At 34.1% G+C, this 20,038-nt stretch overlaps 1 protein-coding gene across 1 annotated transcript; it reads left to right on the forward strand.

Annotated features, from left to right (window-relative positions):
- The first annotated feature begins 5,956 nt into the window (after window positions 1-5,956).
- Window positions 5,957-17,898, forward strand: LOC114756415 (polygalacturonate 4-alpha-galacturonosyltransferase). The gene is made up of 9 exons (XM_028945349.1): window positions 5,957-6,099; window positions 14,771-14,805; window positions 14,915-14,974; window positions 15,086-15,211; window positions 15,346-15,420; window positions 15,542-15,876; window positions 16,001-16,358; window positions 16,516-17,103; window positions 17,274-17,898. Exons 1-9 carry the CDS (start codon window positions 5,970-5,972, stop codon window positions 17,547-17,549), a joined length of 1,983 nt encoding a protein of 660 aa, XP_028801182.1. The 5' UTR covers window positions 5,957-5,969; the 3' UTR covers window positions 17,550-17,898.
- The last annotated feature ends 2,140 nt before the right edge of the window (window positions 17,899-20,038 follow it).

Genomic DNA, 20,038 nt, shown 5'->3' on the forward strand with positions numbered 1-20,038 from the left:
TTCCTAAATAAGAACTCATGGCAAGATCAGCAAATTGGAGGCATTTGATGGTAGCTACTTGGCCTCCTAGGTGGCAGCAAATCATGCCATAATGGAGGAGGAGGAGTCAAATTTTGTGCTCTATAAATACCCCCTAATTACACTGAATTGGCCAAAAATTGACAAAAGAGGGAAGGTTCTGCCAAACTGAATTCTTGAGTTTAGAAGTGAGCCTTAGATAGTGCATTTGAAGGGAAAAACACCAAGCTTTGATTAAGGATTAATTGAGGTAAGTTTGAGCTTTGTTTTGGTTAAGTTTAAAGCTTTTTTTGGCTAGAAATTCAAGTTGTATAATCCAGGGTCATTATGCTGTCCATTTTCCGTCAAGTGAAGCATGACTTAGGGAAAGATAGAAACCTTAAAAATGAGTAAGCATTATCATGTTTAAGTGATGTTTGGATTGATTTTTGAAAAAAAAACTAAGTTAGGGATTTTATGCCTACCATTCGGCCACTTTGTGTTCTTGGGGTAGGAGTTTGTTTCAATGTGATTTAATAATTCCAATGATTTTAAAAGGTGTTTTTGTCTAGGAAAACACTAAGGGAAAGTATTTAAAATTATTGGAATCAAAATTGAAAATTTTGGAATATAAACCCTACCTATTCAGCCAAAGTGAATTGAAAGGGAAGGAGCATGATTTTGTAAAATCTGATTTGATATTTGGATTCTACATGAAAATTTGTATAGGAATGGACTAAGAGATTGATGGAAACAAAGAAGAAATAATTATGTCAAAAATCAAGGAAAAAGGGGTTTAATTGAATTCAAAGTTGAAAATTAATGCTCATGCTTGGATTTTTGGTAATTTGGGATGTATTTATGCATAAATTGATAGGCATTGTTGAAGAGGACAAGGAGGAACCCAAAGAAATCAAAGAAATTGAAATTGTGCACTAGAAAGAGGTAGCATGAATACAATTTGTAATGTTAACTTGCTTGATTGTTACGTGATATGATTACTTGAATATGTGCTATGTTATGTTTGAAATTATCGATGAAAATGACATGTTAGTTGGTTGCATTGTATGCTTTAGCATCATAGATTAACATGTTGTTTATGAGTAAATTGTGATGATATTTGCATGGCATAGAATATTCATGAATTTATATGTAACTTACCTTGCATGTTTGACATTATCATTATAATTCCTGCTACTGAGATTTTTATAAAATCTTATTCTTCTCAATGTATAAACAATCAACAGGAACCTTAAATGATGTGACCAAAGGCAAGGAGATGGTATTTCCATGAAGGAAATGTGTTATGGAATTATATTGAATTTATGATGAACCTTATGTATACGGTTTGTAATTTTTATGAATTGTTATATATTATGGTGGATTATGTTGGAATATCGTATTAATGATTTAGGATGTTCTATGTGTGAGCATTTGATTAAGGAATCACGTTTAAATATAGGTTATGTGGAAAGAAAAGAAAAGAAAAGGCAAGAATTGCATATAGAGAGGATAAAAGTTGACTTTTTTATGGTGAAGTTTGGCCAACAAAATTTTATGCAATTAGATGAGTCTTGAGTTGAAATTTAGCAGACTTATAGATCTAATTTTTAGCTTTAAAACCAGTGTATTTTATCAAATTTGGAATTTTGTACAAAAAGTCATGTCTTTCTAAAGTTGGGCATAAATTCTGAAAAATTAAAAAATGACCATATGAATAGTAGTCCTTTGAACAAAATCTGGGATTGATGGATAAGTTCTGGATGCCAATGAGTATTTTTCCTTTAAAGAGCATGTTAAAATCTTTTTATAGACTTAGAACCATCTCATTTCAATTTTTCTGCAATTAGTTATGAATTTTCAAAGTTTGGCTTTTATAAGGGTTATAATGAACAGTAACTCGAATTCAAGAAAATTTAAGGTTCAGATTTTTCCAACTTAAAGCCATAAGAGATGATTCCAAATGGTTCTAAATGAGATAAAATGAGGTTTAAAAGTAAGGTATGACAGATTTTATGAAGTTCTTCCGCCATCAAAAGGGCAATTTGAAACAAATATTAAAGAAAAGTATAAGTAGAATATATTTGACTTTTGATTGTTGGACCTCTGTGACTTCTGAAGGATATATATGTTTGACAGCTCATTTTGTGGATGAAAAGTGGATTATAAATAGTAAGATACTTTCATATTGTAAGATGGAACTTCCATATTTTATGGTATAATTGTCTAAAAAAGTGCATAATTGCTTAGGAGAATGGGGGATTGAGAATAAAGTAAATAGGGGATTGAGAATAGAGTATTCTCAGTTACTTTAGATAATACATCTACAAATGATAACACGCAAGATTTGCTAAAGGAGAAGTTACTTTTGCAAGAAAACTTTAGCTTGATTTGTAATGGTGAATTTTTTCATATAAGATATTGTGCCCACATCCTAAACTTGATAGTTCAGGAAGTTTTGAAAGTGACAAGTACTGCTTTGTGGAAGATTAGAGAGAGTATTAAATGGTTGAAGGCATTTGAGCCAATTCAAGCAATGTGTTGAGCAAGTTGGTTGGGAACCTATTCAGCCATGTATAGTCTAAGGGGTTAGAGATTGTTTCAGTTTAATCTGATGATTCCAATGAGTTTAGAATGTGTTTTTGCATGGAAATATACCAAGAAAAATTGTTTAAAAGCATTAGAATAAAAAATGAAAATTCTAACCCTAAACCACATACTATTCAGCCAAGCTCATTGTAATAGTTGGATTTTACATGAAAAATTATGTAAGAATGGCCCTTGAGACTTGTCAAAACAAAGATGAAAATTAAATTCAAAAAGTCAAAGAAAAGAAGGTTATAGAGTTAGCTTGACACTTCATGGCATTTTATGTGTTATGGTTGGTAATATGGCATGTATTTATATATGGATTGATAGGCATTGAGCAATAGAATAAAGAGGAACTCAAAGGGGCCTAAGAGGCCAAAACTTTGAATTAGAAAGAGATAGCATGGAATTTACAATTTTAATGTTAACTTGCTTGATTGTTATATAATATGATTCCTTGAATATATGCCATGTTGCATTTGAAATTATTTGATGATGATGACTTGTTGGTTGGTTACATTGTATGCCTTGGCAATATGCAATGACGTATTAATTTTGAATGGATTGGAATAATACTTACATGACATAAAAATAAGTAAATGTTTATGAACTTATTTGTAATATACTTTGCTTGTTTAACATTATTATTGTAATTTCTTTGTTACTAAGATTTCTATGAAATCTCATTTCTCTTTATGTTTAAACAACATCATTAGGACACTTAAGTGGTATGGCCAAGGGCGAGGAGGTGATAACTCTATGAAGGAAAAATGCCAGGGAATTATATTGAATTTGAGGCAGAAATTTGTTGTAATTGTGGAATCATTATCTTGATGACCTTTAAAGATTGTAAATTATGAAGAATTACTTGTTAAGTGCTATGATATATAGCTGAATCATATTGAAATGGTTGTGGTTTTATTTTGACAAGTTTTGCAAAAAAGAAATAAAAGCTTACTTATTTATGGTGAAAGTTTGACCATACGAAATTTTGAACAAATGATGAAGTTTGGATTTGAAACTTAACAGTCTAATAAATCATATTTTTATCTTTAAAATGAGTGATATTTCATAAAATTTGAAGTTTTGTACAAAAAGTTATGCCATTTTAAAATTGGACATAAATTCTGAAAAATTGAAAAAATTACCAAATGAACAGTATATCTTAATGTTGAAACTGGGCGCATATAAGCTAGATTCATACTCTGAATGTATTTTTTTCCTTAAAAAGCTCATGGCAAGCTTCAAGTAGGATTTGGAACCATACCATTTTAATTTTTTTGAAATTAGTTATGATTTTTCAAAATTTAGAAAAATTAGGTTTACAATGAATAGTAACCCAAGAAATTAAGTTTAAAAAATTCAAACTTTTCCAACCTAATGACTTGAAAAATAGTTCTAAATACTCCCACTTTATATAAAGTTAGAGAATAAAGTAAGGTGTGACATCGAGAGCAAGCTAGATGCTATTTTTAAAGAATATTCCACTATAGGGACATCAATCACATCATTTGCTAAACATAGAGTTGCCAATGTTCAACTTCTAAATCTTCATCATTTACAAGTCATCATTCTTCTCACATTTCAAGTGCTTCAACAACAATCTCTTTTGATAATGCCTTCGATGTATGTTTTATTTTGTTAATTAAATTTGTTCCATATTTAGCTTGTATTTAATTCAATTTTTGAATGATGCAGGATTATCAAGATATCTACGTGATCATGGATCATTCTTCTGTAGACAAGTCTAAATTAGAAACTTATTTAAAAGAATTAATACTAAAACCTGATAATTGGAAAGATTTGGATGTCTTGAATTGGTGGAAAAACAATCAACTTCGATTTCCAATTTGCTAGTGAATTAGTTTTTAGCATTGGTTCATATGTTTTCACAAAGTATAGAAGTTCTATCCTTCCTGCTAATCTTCAGGCTCTTATTTTTGCTCACAATAGGTTGCATGGATTTGCATATCAAGGTAATTTATATGTATTTTTTTTATAGTTCTTTTTATGCTTTTAATTGCTCAAACTGACAAACATGATAAATATACTGCTTGTTTATGATTTTGGTTTATTATTTGTTGTAGAGAATGCTTGTTATATTGATGAAGAAGAAGAAACCATTGATATTTTTAGAAGTCAAGAAGACCCTATTACCAGCGAAGCACAGTAAAATGTCCTTGCAATTGATGACAGTGATGATGAAGTTTTAAAACATTGATGATAGTGTCTATCCACGTTTTTTTTTGTGAAAGTGTTTGTCTACTTTTGATGGAACTTTTGAATGTTATTGACTTGTTATAGATGTTTGAGATATTTTGGTATGTTGATGCCTTGATGGACATGAAGATTTGATGATGTATTGTATTTTAGACTTAATTTATTTATATTTATGCCTTTTGATGTTTATTTTTTTGATAAAATATATGAGAAATATAAAAAATTAATATTTTTTTTAAATAGACTAAAAGCCTGCGGGCCGACCTAAATCCGTCAATTTAAAGGCCGGGCTTGACAAATCAAGGTGTTTTTTTTTTTTTAAGTTTCAGCCTTGTAAGGCTAGCCTTTTTAAGCCCGCTAGCCCAAATTCTCAGCTTTAGGGTTGGCTTACTAATTTTTAAAAATATATTAGTGTTTTTTAAAACACATAGTTAAAAATAAATTACTAAATAAGTTTTTTATTTATATTTTGATTTTTATAATAAATATAATTTTCTCTGGATTTTCTAAAACAATTTCTTTTATATTTCGTGCCGACACGCCTGCCAGCTGACTGCTGAGTAGGCAAAGGACGCCGTTGTCATCGTTCAGCGGTCCGCGCCGTAATCAATTAATTTATCAGTTAACGGCAAAATAAAATTGTCCAAATAAATGCCTCGCGCTGCCTGATCTATGGATAATTATATACAACTGCGTGAGAAATTGAGAGAGGAAGAAAGTGATAGAAACCGAAGGAAACGAAAAGAAAATTCCCTAATCAAGACAAACAACCTGCCTCCCCGTTCTTCGCTCTCCAGTCCCCTATCTCTGATTCTCTAGCTCCGTCCCTCCCTCCCTCTCCCACTTCTTTCTTTCTTTCTGTGTTTTGTCACCTTGAGCAAACCAGGTTACTCATTGATGTGGGATCTCTATCTCTCGACCACTTGCATTGTGTCTGAATGGCAGTTCTCGGCTTTCTTTGTATTTTTCTCTGTTGATGGATTTTGACTAGCATTATACCATATCCACTCCTAAGCTACACTTCAATCAGATCCTTCTGCAACTAGACCAGTACATCTCTCACTTCCTCTTTTAACTTTCATTATTTCTCTTTTCAAATGCTGCTTTCTCACTCTGGGTTTATCTTCCTTTTCTTTTTGGTTTTTTCAAGGTCTTGATCCACAATGACGCCGAAGAGAGGGCTATTCGTCAGCAGAAATAGAAGCAAGGGATCCCCTTTCCCTCTTCTGGTTTTCATTTTTCTTTGTCTTCTTGCGCCCTTGATTTTCTTTGCCAGAGTGCTTTTTACTGCGGGTTAGTTCTCGATTCTGTGATTCTTGAGTATTTTCTCTCTCCCACTCTAGGATATAATACAAACCAAACGTTGATTTGCAGACCTCCGGAAGAAAATGGTGATTGCGTGATGTTTAATTAAGTGGATGTGATTGGTTTTTGGTTGATATTCACTTGTTCTTTCTTGTTTGGTAAGGATGTCTTTTCGTAGCTCTACGATACTTCCTCGTTTGACTGGTTAGGAAACGAATTCCAGGTTGAGTCTTTGATATTGCTGTCTTATCTGTGTGCATATTTAGATTTAGATATTTGTTACTCCCTATCAGTTCCATGGCGGCAATAAGATAAGGAAAGGGTTATTTGTTTGATAATTGCGGTCGCAAGATTTATGCTCAAGGGAGTGCGCTTCAGTTTTGCAACTTGTGGGAGTAGAAAGATTATTTAGTGCTAACCACGAGGCTTAGCATAGTTGCTTCAAGGGTTCGATCCAGGCGGTGTGTATGGAGAGGGTCTCTTGGCCAGTACTAAAGCCCCATTGGGAAGTCTACAGTGTAAAGGATTAGTCACTGCCACCAGCAGGTGGATACCTCAACCAAAAAAAAAAGGAAAAAAAAAAAAAGAAGAGAAAAGAAAGATCATCTAGTGCTGCTGCAAATTATTGATTGTATGATATTGATAGTATGATGTCGCAGTTTTTATGGGTGCTTGCTTGTAGTTGATAGCGGTATGGTTAATATAGGTATTATGTTTCGAAGCTCAGAAAATTTCAACCACAATTGGATTACGTTTACGTTAGGAGAGTGGCCAACAAAAAATAGGAACATTTTAGGAGAACAGAACATCAAAGCTGCTGGGTCTGGTGGTCCTAAGAGAGCGCCTCAAAGAGGGCAAGGGTATACAGTTATTACATAACTGTTAGCATATTCTAGATATTGAAAGTGAGCAATAACTGTCTTACAGAAATTTATGGAGACTGTTACTTGTTTGCGCTTTTGTCAGATAAGCCACTGGGCTCAGTGAAATTAGCGAACAGAGGAAATGTAGTGTGGTTACAGTGTCAAAGGAGATATATTTGACATTATAATGCAGAAAACTCATTAAAGAAGGCAATGGCCTCAAGTTCTACATCACAAAATCTTGTTATGAGATGGTTGATAAGGTAATAGGGGAATGGCAAGTAATCTAGGTCGTTTAAATGTTGATATCATCTATGTTGAGGATGATAGTAATCTTCGAAATTTCTTGACAATTTTTGCCAATCTAATCTTTGATTTCTTCTTTTATTAGGTGTTGAGAATATTAGTCATAATCATTTGAATATTCTTTTGTCTTAGATGTTTCTCTTGCTTTGCCTATGCTTGTTCATTGCACATATTTTGGTGAAGGAGTTTTTCTTAGCATCTTTTTAACCATTGCATTTACTTACCAAGGCACTCATCTTTCATTAATAAAAGCAAAATTCCACAGGTTATGCACTGCATAAAAGCAGTATCTTTCTAGAATCAATTATTTTTTGGAGAAGTTAGATGATCCACAAATTTTTTAGACTATGAAGCATGGGTGAAATTTCAAGCTCTGCTTGGGCGGTCTACAAATTAGTTGAGTGCGCCTTGTGTTTGGCAAAACACATACAATGTATCTATCTAACCTCAGAGGCAGTGCACTTTCAGACCCTGGCCTCTTGAGTATTGTTAACATTGCGAATCCTTTCAGATAATCTCTTGCTCAGAATGCTGGTTCCATTTCTTAGCCTTAGCAAATTGTGTTACTCTGGTGAGGGAGGGCAGTGATCCTCAGAATGAGTAAATTTGAAAGGAGAATATGCCATTGTTGTCATAAATGAAATGATGAGTGGAGTTAAAATTTGATGGCTGATATTTTGTGTGTGGATGAGAGGAGGATGGACTAAGAGAAGCGTGAAGAAATTTCAAGAAAATGGCATCGACTTAAATGAGGAAAAGGAAAAGAAAGAGGGTGAATGAGATGAGTAAACAGGTATAAGTGACTCTAATATGATATTTAAAAGCATTATTGAAAATGTTTACAAGCAACAGCTGTGGTGGCGATATCTTTTGGCGAAGTTTGTGGAAAGCAGATAGTGCAGGAATTGAAAAATAAGTTATTCTAATGGTATAAATTTTTTTTCTTAAAAAAATTCATAGAAATCTTCATTGCTGAAGATAGTGATAATGCAGTGATGTTTATTTCCTATACTATTATTTTACTGGTTTTTTACATGCTGCAGAATGTATATGTCTCTCTCTGTTTTTTTTTTTTTTCCCTTTAAAGGTTATTTAGCTGCACCACTACGTGTATTTAGAAAAGATAATTGATACAGTAGTTTTATCTTTATCTGTATGACTTGGTAGAGGTGGCTTGCTCAGGCATAGGTTATTGGAAAATAAACTGAGTGAGACCGGTTTTATGAAGAAAGAAGCCTTGGCTTTGGTTTGAACTTTGTCTTTCTCAAAATAACAAGCTTGGGCATGTTAGGGATTGACTCAGCTTCGTTCAATCCTAAGTGCAACAAAGGGTTCTGATAGTGACATTGCAGTCTAAAAGGAAAGGAAGGAAAGGGCTGTTATCATGTCAATGAATTGAACAAATTCATAAAAATTGTCAATTATTTGAAAACTTGAGCACCTTTATTGTGGTTCAATCCTCATCTTACAGAGGAGCTGATAGAATACTGATTATTGTAGGATAATGGGTGAGTTGGGGGGTTATAGAAATGTTGGGAATAAATATTTCTTTAAATTATTTTGGATATTTTCTATTTTATTTAGGTTATTTTTCTGATTTCTTGAGTATTCCTCAAGTTTAAGAGTAGTGGGTTATGATACTTACGAATTAAGTCAATAATTTTATTTATTTTTAGGGCTGAGTTGTGGATTAATGGGGTAGTTTTAGGAACAATTTTAGGAGTCATTAGTTATTTTTCTCTCTATAAATTTTTAAGTATTACCTCATGTAGAAATCTTCTGGAAATAAAATTAGTATTTCTTTTATGAGTGGAGATTCTCCTTAGGCTTTATTAGTTATTCTTACCCATTCTAATGAAGATTTTCCTTCATCTTTACTAATTTGTGAAATTAGATTCTGATTTCATAATTTAATACGAGTTTTTCTTTCTTATTTTTCTCCACTGATTTTGGATCCTATTAGGAGCTTGTGCTATGTTAACAATTGAAGTGTCAGGGAATTGCGCTTGAACCATCAACCAAAGCACCATATGAAAGACCATGATGGTTGAGACCTGTAGAGAGGACCAGCTTGCATTAATCTTGAGCCAAAAAAAGATAAAAATAAAAAGCTACATGTTATAATTGTAAAGAGCTTGGCAATATGGATTCGGGTTGTAACCTCTTTGTCAACTTGATTTTGTGTGAAAGACCTGCTTGATGTACAAGCTGTAACACTTTAGTTTACAACCATATATAGAGTCAAAACGTGTAAAATGAAATCACATTACATAGCATTAGGCTTAGAAAATCGAACTTTGAAAAATCACTTTCTTTGGTTACTATTCATTTGGTAACCCTAAAATTTTAGCTAGTTTTGAAAATTCATAACTAATTCTAAAAAAGTTGAAGTGAGGTGGTTCCAAGTTTTATTTGAAGTTCTTTCATTCTTTACATGAGAAAAATACTCGCTGGTCAATTATTTTCATCAATCAGGCTCCATTTTTCGTGTAAAAAGCACTGTTCATTTGGTTAATTTTTAATTTTCAGCTTTTTATGATAATTTCAAAAATTCATAACTTTTAACACATAACTTAAAGTTAGGTGATCCACCACTCCATTTGGAGCTTTGGATGTGTACTTTGAACTCACCAAATCTCATGGCCAGATTCCATTATTTGTTTAGAAAAGTCGCAGTCCCACAATCATGGTTTTTCAAGTAATTTGACCCTTTTTAATTCCATTAGTTTATGAAATTCAACCCATGATCTTCATATTTATCAACTACCATTCATGCTATAATGTACTTGAGCATAGTAGTATCTCCCAAAGGGTGGGAGCATCATCCTATACAAGCTTCATCAAAATTTATACAAATTACATAACTCTTAAAGTCCATAATAACAAAATATAATCAAGCAAACTTATACATGACATTGCATGCAACTATCCTCATGCTTCCAAATTCTTTCCTTTATCCTTTGATGAGCCAGCTCCTAAGGTGTCAACTTGTTGTAAAGAAGGGTGAGATTTCAAAGAAATCATAATAGCAAAGAACAATAATTATAACGCTAACAATGTAGAGTTATATAATGCTATATGTGAATCAACATTTTCATGCATTCTCGTACGTTATCATACCATGGAAAGGGAGCATGTAAATCTACCATTGAGAAACTCAACTATACATATTGCCAAGTTATAAATGTTACAAGTCAAGCACATCATAACATAGCAAGCTCAACCTCATCATGGCATAAACATCTAGCAAAACAATTAATGCAAGTTAACACTAAAATTGTAAGTTCTTGCCACCAGGCTCAAGCCCTTGGTTTTTGCTCTCTTCTCTTTGTTCTTGAGTCTCCTCTTGCTCAAGATCAATGCCTATCAATCACACAATAAGGGCATTTTGAGTTTCATCTCAAACAACTTTATTAAAAACTTAATCTTAAACTTTAACCTTTTTTGATTGATTTAAGGGTTTTTGTATAATCTTTCTTAACATAATTTTGATATGTTTTTCCCACATGTTTTTAATGTAAAATCTATATTTGAACTTAGATTCATCAAAATCCAACTCCTTTCCTAGGATTCAAGCTTGGCCAAGACATAGGGTTTTAGGATTCAAAAATTCCATTTTCAATTTAAATGCTTCCAAATATATTTTTCAACATATGCCTACACAATTTCATCTTCTAAGTTCATTGGAAGCATCAAATTAACATGAGTCAAACTCTAATGTTATGAACTCATGTTGGCCTAACCACACACTCCAGGGTTACAATTTGAAATTCTTCCATAAACTAAGTTACAGCGTGATTTTCCAATTATTTTCAATCCTTTGGTCCCTATGTCATCTTTTAATCATTCATAACAAGTTATATGACATTTTGGGTAGCATGGTATCATAGGGTCTTGAGCCATTTTTCTCCATCTAAATCAATTCCAAATCAACCACTAATCAAGGTAATTAAATTCTTAATGAAAGTCTTAACTTACCTTGGATGATTGCTTGAAGTTAGCTTAATTTCGTCCTTCCTCTTTCTCTTCCTTTTCTTCAAATCAAGAGCAAAACCTTCCATTCCTAATTTTCCAATTTGACAAATTTTGGCTTGGGTTTCCTATTTTGCCCCTGGTAAAATGTTACAATTCTAATGGCCACTTGTCCTATGATCAAGTCTTCCCCTCGACAATCATGCCACGTTATGCCACCTATTATCCATATGGTTATAAAACAATATTTTATTATAATTTAACCTCTTCTAATTATGCCCCTAAAGAAATGACACAATTCCATCCATGTCCTCTTCATAAATGGTGCCAAAAATGGTAGGAAAATGTGAGGAAAAGTTGTCCCACCAAACTTTGGGTTATTCCATTGTATAATCTCATCATATTGGTTAAATTTTTCCTAGATCTTGTCTAATCCAGTAGCTTAAAAATTCATTTTTCTATGCCATTGATTTCCTTTTATTGAGAAGTTTCCCAATTTTTTTAGGTCAAAATTTGACCTATAAATTCTTCCACTCAAAATTTTCCCGAAATTGGTCTTCTACTAACATAATTTAGCTTTAAATATTTTTAAAGTTAATCTCTGCACTTTTAGAGGTCGGGGATATATTACAATCTATTATAAACTCTCAACTAAATTTCCCTCATTTTTGTTTGGATAATTGATGCCTTTGTATATTTAAAATAATTCATTTTGGCCATATACCCCTGATTATCCAAACATATTGATAATTACAGAAAATTCTGTAATAAATTATTTTCATCCTGTTTTCACCATTTGGGCTTCAAATATTGTTCTAGACATTTTTTCTATTTTTCATGAATTTCTAAGAATTTTAGGAATTTTAGGCATAGTTTACAATACTGCCCTTCCTTGACCTGCAGTTTTCAAAATGATAATTCGATCACTGTTCTGGTTTCATTTTAAAAGTTTTTTTGTCTCTATCCTTACTATATTGCCTGGCCCTTGGTTAGTTTTAAATTCCTTATTTACCATGTTAAAATTAACTGGATATGATGCAAGCTTTACTTGCTTTGTAACTCACAATAGCCATTGAGCTGTTGTTTCTCCAAAGACAGCCAATTGATGGAATTCATGGTTATAAGGGCTGCCTGGTCTTATATTGAATAGTGTGGAAAGCTCTAGGGACACTTAAGTGGATTGGTTCTAATTTGCTTGAGTGGCTCTCAATTGAAGTATCTAGGCTCTTTTTTGAGACAGATTTTGCTATATTTCATTGAGTTTATTTTTTATAATTGAGTAATTTGGAGCATGAAAGAAATACCATGATCATAGTTTAATATAATCGCTGGTAATTTGAAGATTTTTATGCATGGGTTTGTGACTTAATGAATTGCAAGCACTGCAATTGTGTACTAAGCGTATATTTATGTGGTGAATGATTGTAATGGTTTGTCGTTCTCTTTTCAATGAGTAAGAGTTTCAAAGCTTCTTTTTCCCTCGTTCTTTTGACAGGGGAGCTTTATAACAGTATCTTGATAGAACTATCTTATTAGTAAAATGGAAAGATTGAGGTCATACACGTACACATGCTCGCACCAATGTTTTAATCACTGGACCGAAAGTCAAACCGAAGAGACTAGTAGGTTATGGTTCAAACGGTTGGATGGGTCAGACCAGTGATGCAGTAATTAAAGAAAAAAAATTATGTACATATAATTAATGTGTATAAAATAAATTTATAATAAGTATGATAATTATTAATATAATGATATCTCAATAAAAAATTAAAATAAAAATGAAGATATGTTAAAAACTTATAAAATTTTGTTGACCTCTTTTCCTTCATTTTGTTATATATAACAGTAAGTTAATAACGTCTATTTTTATTTACAAAAAGTATAAATATTTGAATAAATTAATTTATAAATTTACAGTGTGATCCGTTAATCCATTGGAAAAAAAAGGCAAAATGAAAAAAGAGTTTTTTTTTCCCTGCTTTATTCTTTATTTCTTTTCAATTTTTGAGATGCTTTAGTGCTTTTTGACTTTCCATGTATGTTTTTGGGGATTGTATTTATTTCTTAGTATTTCAAGACGCCTCTTCCTTTTAACCATTGGATTAGAACTATTGGGTAACATCCTGCAGCCATCGACATATTTTCAGTCAAAAATATTGTAAACCCCAACCATTCACTTCAGTTTCGGCGACCTCAAGATCCACCTTCGACTATTCTTTATGTCTTGCGCTTTTGGTGCAGATTTTTTTCATTTTGCTGGTATCTACTATTTTCAAGGATAAATCTGGGTTTGTGACTGAGGCTAACTAGATTTGAGTGAGTTATTTGTCATAATCTAAACTCTATTTTCTCATATAGCCTTCTAAATATTTTTATTTTTCCTTAACTCTTCATCTTCTTCACCTTCTTCCATATGATGATGGTGTAGCATTCCTTCTTCTTGAAAAATTGCCTCAGGTTTTGGTTTAACTCCGGCTCTCGGCTAAATGACCGGCTGGGAGCAGTCCAAAACGGCCTAATTGATTAAGCTGTCAAACCATGAAAAACGGGCTGGAGAACTCTCTGGTCACCTGCTAGGCCGTTCCAACCATCCGGTCCGGTTTTTAAATCATTGGCTCACACACATTAATTGGCTTCTTAGGATCTCCCTTTCTGGCATAGTTTCTCAACTACTCACTACACAATCCTAATATGCTATAGGCTATAGTATTTTAAGACTTAATTTGTCAGTTTTTTTAACTCCATCTGTGTTTTTTGCTGGTGGTCTTGATGATGTTCTTTTGGGCATGATGTTTATGTTATGCTTATCTGTAGATGTGCTTCGTAATGTCATGAAGCTTTGTGAGTTCTCATTCCCTGTTGTCACTTCTTAGTGACTGTTGATATGTAAGAACTAGATTGGAGTTGAAAGTCCTTGACTGAGATTAGAGGTGCTGTTTGGTATGAAACATTGAAATTGAGAAAACTTATTAAAAGAGTGTTTAACATGAGAGATTGTTTGTTACATGGGATTAACCAAACCCATATATGTGGGATTGGGAAATACTATGGAGAGAGGTAGTATTATCTAATCCCATATCTATGGGTTTTTCTAATCCCATATGCCAAATAATTTCTCGTACTAAATATCATTTGGGATTAACCACTATTTGGGGTTAGACAAGCCCATAGATGTGGGATTGGGAAATACCATGGAGAGAGGTAGTATTACCCAATCCCACATCTATGGGTTTGTCTAATGCCATATATCAAATAATTTCTTATACTAAATACTATTTTAATAATTTTTCTCAACTGCAATCGCAGTCCCTATTCTTTATTTTTAATGCTCCGTACCAAAAGGGACCATAGTTTTCTTGAAATACCTTATTGTTTCATCTTCTCAAGTTCTAACTACCTGAAAGACATAAGAAAAATCCTTATTAACTCCGGCTTGCTTTTCTTCCTATATGCATATGTTTATAAGATCAGGACTTGTTAAGTTTTTCTCCCCCCCATAATATAAATGCTTTGTGCAGGTCAAAATGGCATTTCAAATGTTCCGAGCAAACAGGTATCCTGGTTTATGCGTTCCCAGCGTTAGTGGTTGTATCTAATAGCCTCTTGATGGAGCCTCTATCTGTTTTCATTTGTAAATCTTAGAGAGTTGTTGAATGCTGCAGGCTTCCAAATGGAGAGAATGGCAGGCGTTGCATGACCTCAGATCACTTTTTTCAAAAGAGGTACTTACAGGCTGTTGTAGATTTACTTTTAAACCATAGCTTTTCATTTTTTTTGTGGTGGTTGTTGTTTACATCTTACTTTCTGGCATTTTAATCAATATTTCCTTTTAGGTTCTTGACATAATTGATGCCAGCACAAATGATACGGGGCCATTAAATCTTAATAACTATAGAAAAAGCAATTTTTCTGCTTCCTGGAGAGTTGTTGAGTTGGAGAATTCAAATACGGCATTTCAGGTGAGAGGATTGATGTTCCCATGGTAGATATTTATTCTTAATGTTATACCTTCATTTCTGCAGAAATAAACTATTGTTATGTTGTTGCTAACCCCTTTTGATGTTCTCGTACTTTTTATTAAAAACTAAACCAGCCAACACTGCATAGTAGACAAGGAAACCTGAAGGTTGAGCAGGGAACTGATAGTCCTGCACAGCAAGCACGAAGGGTGAGTGTCTATTTGATTATTTTTTGGGGTCAGTTCTTTTGGGAATTAGGAGCAGTACTGTGAACTTGAAAATGAATGTGATAATTTTTTTTTTAATACTCTTTGCTAATCCCATGTACAGCAATTGATTGATAAAAGGCGTGGAAAGCGTGCTGCTGAGCTGGTTAAACAGGATAATGAAGTACTTGTAAAACTTGAAAATGCAGCTATTGAACGCTCTAACTCAGTTGATTCAGCAGTTCTGGGTAAATATAGCATTTGGAGGAAAGAAATGGATAATGAAAATTCTGACTCTACTGTACGGTTGATGCGGGACCAGATGATTATGGCTAAGGTGTACTTAAGCATTGCAAAGATGAAAAACAATCAGGAACTATATCGAAAATTGCAGTCTGAACTTAAAGATAGTCATCATGCTTTGGGCGAGGCAGCATCTGATGCTGACCTGCATCGCAGGTAGTGCACTATCTGGCTGTGTAATTTTCTATTAAGTTTATATCTTGTATCGGCATTTCCATGTCTTCTTTCACTGGTATATCTGACTAGTCTTGACTAATCGACAATTTTAAAACATTTCAAGCGTGCATGAAAAAATTAGGGCTATGGGCCAACTACTATCAAAAGCAAAAGGGCATTTGTATGACTGCAAGTTGATCACTGGAAAATTGAGGGCAATGCTAGTAACCGCTGATGAGCAAGTTAGGAGCTTGAAGAAACAGAGCACTTTCCTCAGTCAGTTGGCCGCCAAGACCATTCCTAATGGAATTCATTGCTTATCCTTGCAGCTTTCCATAGATTACTACCTCCTTCCTCCAGAAAAGAGAAATTTTCCTAAAAGCGAGAATTTGGAAAATCCAAATCTCTATCATTATGCTCTTTTCTCTGACAATGTGTTGGCTGCATCTGTTGTTGTTAACTCAACCATTAAGAATGCCAAGGTGACTCAGGCTGCTTTTTTCTGTATCGGCATGTGTGCATGTGTCTTTCATGTGTGTTTTCTTTACTTTCTAGATGCCCATTTTTATGTCTGGGCAGCAGGACCAAAAAATCATATTATCTAACTTTGCCTTCATTTTTTTATATTTGATATTGTAGGATCCTTCAAAGCACGTTTTCCACCTTGTTACTGATAGGCTGAACTACGCAGCCATGAACATGTGGTTTCTGTTAAACCCTCCTGGCAAAGCTACGATACATGTTGAAAATGTTGATCGATTTCAGTGGCTAAATTCATCCTACTGCCCTGTATTGCGGCAACTTGAATCTGCTAGCATGAAAGAGTATTATTTCAAGGCAGGCCATCCTAATACACTTTCTTCTAGTTCTTCTAATCTGAAGTATAGGAACCCAAAATACCTCTCCATGCTCAACCATCTAAGATTCTATCTCACTCAAGTGTATCCAAAATTGGATAAGATCCTTTTTCTTGACGATGACATTGTTGTTCAGAAGGATTTGACTGGGTTGTGGGATGTGGATCTTAATGGGAAAGTGAATGGTGCAGTTGAAACATGTGGTCAGAGCTTTCACCGATTTGACAAGTATCTGAACTTTACTAATCCGCATATTGCCAGAAATTTTGATCCAAATGCTTGCGGTTGGGCATATGGGATGAATATTTTTGATCTAAAGGAGTGGAAGAGAAAAGACATCACTGGCATTTATCACAAGTGGCAGAATATGGTGAGCAGTCCAATCTTACATGGTTTACAATTTACAGCATTCCATCTTCTCAGACAAGTTAACTTGAACAAATGACATGACTGGTCTTTCTCTGACCATCTCTTTTTGTTTTGTTTTGTGTTTTTTGTTTTGTTTTGTTTTTTCTTTTTTCTTTTTTGGTTTCTGTCCAGAATGAAGATAGGTCGCTTTGGAAGCTGGGGACTTTACCTCCTGGCCTAATAACATTTTATGGGCTGATACATCCCCTACATAAATCATGGCATGTACTTGGTTTGGGTTACAATCCAAGTGTAGATCGATCAGAGATTGAGAATGCTGCGGTCATTCACTATAATGGTAATATGAAGCCATGGTTAGAGATTGCCATGACCAAGTATCGCTCTTACTGGACCAAATATGTCAAGTACGATCATCCTTATCTGCAAAACTGCGAGGTGAGTGAATGACCCTGCTAAGAAGTCTACAGAAACTACTCTTTTAACAGCCCTAGGGTGGCTTATATCAATGTCAACTGAAAAAGCCCTGCCAGAATGATCAAGTGTCTTGGAAGGGACAGGATCTATCCCATCTTCTGTATTTGCACCAAATCATTTCTTTTCCACATCATTGATTTTTGTTTCCTATTCATTTGATTTGTTCAAACCTATCCCCGCTACATTTGAACTAGGTAAATAATTAGTATACCTTGTTGACTATAAAATCCTTGTCTTGTACAATACCCTGAAGCTAAGGACAGGAGTAGAAATCGAGTGTATTGTCTGCATTCTTTTAATATAGCTTGCTTGAATACCTGAATCTATTGCGGCGGGGCTAATTTTCTACACTTCCTTGCGTACCGGTTTTGCGGCTTGTCTGAGTGCTTTTTGGTGGCTGTTTTATATTGTTGAAATCTGAAGCAGGTGAAATTGGACCGGACGTAAAACCTACGTTTTCTAATAAGGTCCCAAAAATTGCGTTTCACTGAACTAGGCTTTAATAATATTTTAGCTATCAAGTCCAAAATTTGACGCAGGCGATGATAGCCATTTTTTTTGATAAAATGATCAAAATGATATTAAAATACTATGTAAGCGGTAAATATCAGACGCAAGAAGAACAACGATTAAGAAATTTAACAAGTTCTAGAGGAAAAATTTTAAGAAATACTATTCTAACATCTACAAAAGCCTTCAAGCCTTTAATAGCTGAGTCAGATTCTGCTTAAATTGATGAAGATGCATTTGTCTTTCAAGTGCCCAGGTATGAAGAGAAGCCATTGTAGGGGAGAATGGAGATGAATGAACGATCTAACAAATACCGACTCCCAAACATTTGAGGATAAAGGTAGAATCACCTTAGAACTTCTAAGTGAAGCATTGGATAGGTTGACCCTCAACATAACCAGAGATGACAAATAGATAACTGACCCATGTTTGAAACGATGAAGAGTAATGGTCCAGCGAGTAAGATTGGAATGGAATTGAGAATGGGGAGACAAGTGGTGAGGACTCTGCTATTTAGATTGCGGATTAGAATTAAATGCCATTTGACACGAGAGGATTTAACCTCTTAAGCAACCAAAAGAGGATTAGGATATTTCCCTTCATGCAACACAGCATTGCGATTCTCCATATTAGATTTAATAAAATGATAATACCTTTCAGAGTGTGGCCATCTTTATGGAACTCAACCAAAGTGACTTTTAACCAATGAAGAAAAGTGTGGGAATTCTGATTAGTAAATATGATATTGAAACATTCAAACCATACTGCTCGCGGAAAGGACAAGTACAAATTAGGTGTCCAAGAGTCTCCTCACCTTGATAACCAAATAAAGATTGCCCAGAAACATTCAAATGATGCAGATGGAGGATACCACAAGAAGGCAAAGTACAATGAAGTGATTTCCATGTAAGCAACAGATATTTAACTGAAAGAGAAATAGATCATAAGAGTTTCCAAAAGGGGTCGTTTATCCTAGAGAACTGAGATTGGCAAAGGGAGAAACCATCTTTGACAGAATATGCGTCCACCTTGTTTCCATTCCATATGATTTGATCAGGAATATTGATAAAGCATAAAGGAATCCTTAAAATGACATGTGCAGTAGAAAAAGGATAAATAGATTTTACCAATGAAACATTCTATTAGATTAGATTCCCATCCAAAAGGGTAGGCATTAGTAAATCTTCAACTGTGATTTCCATCATAGGTTGAAGATTCATATGGCACGCCCCACTAGAAAGGATGGTTGAGAGGAATTGACGATCCATCTCTAACCTTCCATTGTAAATGATTAAGAATAATATACTTGTTCTTTATGTTTCTTTTTCAAATCCAAGAAAAATTGTAAGGCTCCTTTATGATATTTGCTTGTGATAAGTCAGTACATTTAATTTTTAAGGTTACTAAAAAGCAGAGGGGGGAGAAGAAGTAATAATTCTCCAAAGCTGTTTAGTTATCAATAGAGCCAAAAAAATAGGCTGATGTTGGCCCATTTAAAATGAGGGTTGGGTTTGTGATTTGGGGCCTTCAAAGGTGAGTTGGGCTTAAAAAGGCCAACCTTGTTGGGCTAAAAAATAAAAAGGCTAGTGTTGTAGGGCCAAGGGCGGCTCGAGACTTGTGTCAACCGAGTCACGGTCGCGTTTTCACTTTGGTATCGACAATGATCCTTCCGCAGGTTCACCTACAGAAACATTGTTACAAATTCTCCTTCTTCTAAATGATAAGGTTCAATGGACTTCTCACGATGTCGCCGGTAACGAACCGCCCACGTCGCCGTGATCCGAACACTTCACTGGACCATTCAATCGATATGAGTGACGGGCGGTGTGTACAAAGGGTAGGGCAAGCCCATTTAAGCCCACCTTTTAATATTATTTTTTCTTTTAGAATTTGGAAGCAATCTAGTAATATGAATAGTATAATTATATTTATTTTTTAACCTAAAAAAGAAA

Source organism: Neltuma alba, unplaced genomic scaffold (assembly GCF_004799145.2).
Source record: "Neltuma alba isolate B1F8T4 unplaced genomic scaffold, ASM479914v2 tig00010399_pilon, whole genome shotgun sequence".
In the NCBI taxonomy this organism is placed as follows: domain Eukaryota; kingdom Viridiplantae; phylum Streptophyta; class Magnoliopsida; order Fabales; family Fabaceae; genus Neltuma; species Neltuma alba.